This window comes from Colobus angolensis, unplaced genomic scaffold (assembly GCF_000951035.1).
Source record: "Colobus angolensis palliatus isolate OR3802 unplaced genomic scaffold, Cang.pa_1.0 Scaffold239, whole genome shotgun sequence".
In the NCBI taxonomy this organism is placed as follows: Eukaryota; Metazoa; Chordata; class Mammalia; order Primates; family Cercopithecidae; genus Colobus; species Colobus angolensis.
This window is the reverse complement of record NW_012115588.1, coordinates 705,645-711,031: the sequence shown is the minus strand read 5'-3', so window position 1 is coordinate 711,031 and position 5,387 is coordinate 705,645. Positions and strand designations below refer to the sequence as shown.

The 5,387-nt window shown below is 54.2% G+C and overlaps 1 protein-coding gene across 1 annotated transcript in view; it reads right to left on the bottom strand.

The window, feature by feature from the left end:
- The window catches only part of SEPT3 (septin 3), a 23,575-nt gene that overhangs the window by 16,532 nt on the left and 1,656 nt on the right, over positions 1-5,387 (bottom strand). The window contains exon 2 of the mRNA XM_011945106.1: positions 675-866. Within this exon, the coding sequence (XP_011800496.1) occupies positions 675-866 (192 nt within the window). The remainder of the gene's footprint in view (positions 1-674; positions 867-5,387) is intronic.

Below are 5,387 nucleotides of genomic sequence, written 5' to 3'. Positions count from 1 at the left end.
TTTGGAGACAGAGTTTCACTCTTGTTGCCCAGGCTGGAGTGCAATAGTGTGATCTCAGCTCACCGCAACCTCCACCTCCCGGGTTCAAATAATTCTCCTGCTTCAGTCTCCCAAGTAGCTGGGATTATAGGCATGCACCATCACACCTGGCTGATTTTGTATTTTTAGTACAGATGAGATTTCTCCATGTTGGTCAGGCTGGTCTTGAACTCCCGACCTCAGGTGATCTGCCCGCCTTAGCCTCCCAAAGTGCTGGGATTACAGGCGTGAGCCACCATGCCCGGCCTTCTCTCAAAGTTTTAAAGCACTACAAAAGAGTAGAAATAAGACCACCCTTCATCCAATCCTCCCACCACATCTTAGAGCTAAGGAAGGACATTGCTGATTCTCTCATGTCACAAACCCGAAAGCAGGCTCAGAGTGGTGAAGGGGCTGCCTGTGTACACCCAGCTGGTGATGGGGCCGGCCTGGCATCCACCCGAAGCTCCTACCCCTGGGTCAGCTAGTCTTAAGGGGAGACAGGGGTCAGGCCTTTGTGATCAGCATGGTGAAATTCTCCCTTCTATAAACAGCTCATCTTAGAAGAGCCAGGGTCACAGCCATTCGGAGGAAAGAAATGGGATCCTTGGTGCTGCCCGCCACCAGGCCTGCGGCAGTCCCACAGCCTTCCGTACCGACGACCATGATGTTGAAGTCGAAACCGGTCTTCATGGTCTTCTTGCGCATCTGCTCGATGATGGTGTCAATGCCGATGTAGCCCAGCAGGTTGGAGTTGATGCTCACGGGCTTCATGGGCACCGCTGGCTTAGGCCTGGGCTCAGGCACCAGCTCTGACATGGCTGCGTCCGTCCTGGTCTCTGGGAGCCCTGCAGAGCCAAGGTGGGAGAGGTTGGAGGGGTGATGAAGTCACATGGAAACCATGGTATTTTTCTCTTGCTACAGAATCATACAAAGTTGAGCCTGGAAAGATCTTAATATCATCCAGTCCAGGTCCCTCATTTCATAGACAAAGAGACTGAGACCTGGAGGAGAAAGAACTCAACTAAGAACACAGAGCAGGTCAGAGGCAAAATCTGGGCCAGTGCCAGGTTCTCTGGTTGCTGGACACTTTCAAATGTACCTCACGCTCTGAAGCCCACATCTGTGCGTCTAACCCAGGGGCTTCTCCATCTTGGCACTAATGACATTTGAGTAATTCTTTATCGTGGGAGGCTGTCACGTGCATTACAGGATGATTAGTGGTACCCCTGACCTTAGTAGCCCCCCAGGTTGTGACAACACAAAATGTCTCTAGACGGTACCAAATGTCCCCTGGGAGGCACCATTGCCCTGGCTGAGAACCACTGGTCTAGGAAATGTGTGGGGTTATTCAGACCTGAGTTGTGCCTCCCTCCTTGAATAAAGGGCAAAGACGTTTTAGGATCTTGCACTAACATCTATTAACCGTCACTGACCTCGGCTGCTTCATCTTTTAGAAGCAAACAGGGCTACCCTTCTCTGAAAAGTGGTCATCACTCTCGTCTCCCAGCCTCGATGTCCTCTGTACCATGAGCACCACTGCAGAGTAGGGGAGTCTGTGCCTGGAGGAGCCCAGACACCCTCCCAGCCATTGTTCTGAATCTGTGGGACCAGTGGGGAGGGGATGAGAACCAGATGAGGGCATCACTTGCCTAAGACGACACAGTGTGCTCTTGGAGTGGTGGATGGCAGATGAAAGAGGAGGCTGAGGAACCAGCCCCTCCCTAGTGAGGAAGGGCAAACATCTCCCTGGGTTTAGTGGATCATGGGTGTGTTCACACACAGGAGAAATTTTTGGGTTTCCTTATCAGGCCACTGGCCACCAGGGCAGGTTCTAGAATAGAGCAGTTCCATTTCCCCATCCATACGATTGGGATGTGGGGTGAAGTGGAAAGAGCCTGGCTCTGCTACTTCTCAGCTTTGTGGACTTGGGAAGACCACCTCCCCACTATGAGCCTGCATCCCCCTCTATAAAACGGTAGGATCATCACTAAGACTGTGGTGAGCATTCATGAGACTTAATGCTGAGAAGCACTGAGCAATGGCCGGGCGCAGTGGCTCACGCCTGTAATCCCAGCACTTTGGGAGGCTGAGGCAGGCAGATCATGAGGTCAGGAGTTCGAGACCAGCCTAATCAACATAGCGAAACCCCATCTCTATTAAAAATACAAAAATTAGCCGGGCGTGGTGGCGGACGCCTGTAATCCTAGCTACCGGTGAGGCTAAGGCAAGAGAATTGCTTGAAATTGGAAGATGGAGTTGCGGTGAGCCGAGATTGTGCCACTGCACTCTAGCCTGGGAGAAAGAGTGGAACGCTGTCTCAAAAAAAAAGAAGAGGCACTGAGCAATAGGTCCCAGACCCTTTCGCCCCAGCCCCTTTCAGGTCTGTAGGGGAAATGAAACAGTACATGTGAAAGCATTGGTTAAAGGAAGGTGTCCCCAGATGCCAGTTACACAAGCATGGTTATTGGACCCCATGTGCTCTTGAGGACACCTTCCAGCTCTGCCGTTCTAGAATCCTATGTTTCATGACTAACACCCTGCAGAGTCTCAACCTTACAGGGAGGCCTGATGGAGCAGCAGATGGAGGAGAGGGAGAGGGGACAGGAGTGTTCCCTTCCCACCCCTAAACCCAGCCAGGAGTCTACTCTCATCTCTCTCCACCTGGTCCTTCCACTGGTACTGGCAAGACCCTCTCTCCCAATGGGAAACTGTCCTTTCTTCTGTCACTCCCAGGCACAGCCAAATCTGCCAAAGCCTCAGGACCTCCCCAGGGCCTGGCATGGCTCTCTCTTGCTTCCCAGGAAGCTGTTCCCAGCCAGGCAGCTCCACACGGCAGCAAGATTGGCTCAGCCCTGCAGCAGCTGACTCTCAGCAGCCTGGCCCTGCTCCTCCACTCTTGCACGTGGCTCACAGGCCCCACTCAGCACACCTGCACTGGGACCAATGCCCCATTTTTCCTGCCCAGCTGCTCACACAAGCTGGGCCTTTCCATTGCCCCTTATGCCTCTGCAGCTGAGCCCATTTGGTCTCAACCTGTGTTATAAGATAGAGCCACGTGGTTTTGGCAGGGGGTGATCTTATCCCCATTTTAGGTACTTGGAAAGTATGCCTTGTATTTACTATGAGAGGTTGTGTAAAGATTCCTATAAAGTGTTTGTTCTCACCATGGCCTGCTGAGCCCTGGCCTGTCAACTGCAGCATCCTAAAGGAGCACTCCCAAAAGATAGACCCTGATGGAGAGAGGGTCCTACCAGATTCCCAAGCAGCATCTGGGGGCTACCACAGGCCCGCTGCAGGACCAGGACCTGGTAGATCTCACTTTCATTTCCTCCAGCAAGCACATATGAGCACCCATTGTGTGCACTGTACAGAGTGCCTGCTGCCAAGTCAGCCTCCCCACCATATGCCAATGACATGCTAGTCACATGCTAACAAGCCACCCATCAGCCTCAAGTACAGAAAATATGTGCAGGTCACAGTGCCACAAGCTTTGCTGGAAGATCCTGTTCCCCCTCCAACCCTGGCTCCCTCCTCCTCCTCCTCCTCCTCCTCCTCCTCCAGCATTTATCCCCACTGCTACTCCCAGGAAAGCCTCTGCTTTGCCATCTGATGTGAATGGCCCTCTTCTGTACCCGCTGCAGGTATTCTGGTACTCATCACATTCATTCATTCATTCATTCATTCCATCCCATGCAGGCCATTTCCTATGCTGTCAAATGGGGGTCTACACCAGCCAAGCCCTAGGCTAAATTCCAAGGACACTTATGTACCCCAGACAAGGTTGTTGCCCTCAAGTACCCACTGGCTGGTAAGGGTGCCTGACAAATAAAAACCTCTGGGGCACAGAACCAATGCTGCTCTGGAGCTGGATTCTGTAGCTCCATCCTCTGCCCCTACAGCTCCCCTGATCCCACCATGTTAACCTCAGATGGGCAGGTGACCCAGGCTTGAATTCTGGCTGGGTGACCCTTGTGAGCCTCATTCTCTGCTCAAAAAACTGGAGATAGAACCTACCTTGCTGGGTTGCTATGAAGGCTATATAGAATGAAGGATGTAAATTATCTGGCACAAATACAATACTAGTTCTCACCCTTCTTTAGGGCAGGGCCATGTCTTATTGATCTCTGTGTCCCAGTCTACCTAGCATACCACACGCACTCCTCAATAAATGAATGAATGAATGATGAGTGAATGAGAGCTTCAGAGTGAGGCAGGTATCAGAGACATCACCTTTCTCTTCCCTCAGATGCTTCTCCCAGTGCAGAGCAGCTGACCCTCAGTGAGCAATGGCTGTTGTCTTGGCCACAGTCAAGAGAGTAGAATTGTTGAGACCTCCTCCCTCCTCTGCAACAAGGATTGGAGGGGGGCTCCCCAAGGATGGGGAAGAGCTCAGGTCGGGCTCACAGCAGAGTGCAGCTCAAGTCTGCCATCCTGGCTAGACAGTCCTTGGGGCCCCCCTCAGCTCCTGGCTCTCCCAGGGCCCCTGGAGAAGGGGGATCTGCCTGCAGTACCCTCTGCCAGAAGCTACTTGCCCCATCAGTGCTCCAGGGAGAGGCACCATCCACCTGACGGGGCGCAGCCAAGTCCCCCACAGAAACAGCCCCTCCATTCCCATGCTAAGCAAAGACCCTGGCACTTCCTTTTACGGGCAAATGAATGGTTTTGGCTTTGTCTGGCCCAGGGACCCCACCCCTCTGTGAGAAGGTGGCAGCTGGGGGAGGGGACCTTTCCAAAATAGCACCTGCTTAGTGCAGTGCCCCCTCTTCCTTCCAGCCTGAAGGGGGATCTTCCTCAGCCCCTAGCAGCCTTCAAGACCCCACCACCCCCCACAGAGGCAATTCCAGCCCACCCCAGTTCCAGCCCTAGGCTCTGGGAAAAGGAATCACCGAAAGCTCTCTCGGTCCTTTCCCATTCGCAGGAGTGGAGGGCCCTGGGACACCACTTCCCCCATCCCAGTCCTCCAGAGGCCGACGGGTTCCCTTGGAGACCACCAGCTGGTGCCTGTCTCAGCGTGTGCCTGTGGGGGTTGGGGGAGAGGGGACGTATGTATCAGTGAACAGGTCTCTCATCCGGCTGGCATGACCCTGGCACCTGTGCGTGGTGTGTGTGTGTGTATGCGTGTCTTGGTGTACTCCAGCGTGGGGCTTTCTGTGCGCATCAGGGTCCCTGCTTGCGTGTCCGTGGGTCCCTGCGTCTCCCCGCGTCCTGTGTCTGCCCCTCTGCGAGACTGTCTCCCTCGAGGTGGGTGCCACCGTGTGTGCGTGTGTCCGCGCATCTGTCACGGCGCGTGGGCTCCTCGGCGCGGAAACCCTCCCCCGGGAGCGCCTCCGGCCGCACTGGTCCGGGCCGCAGCCTCCTCCTGGCGG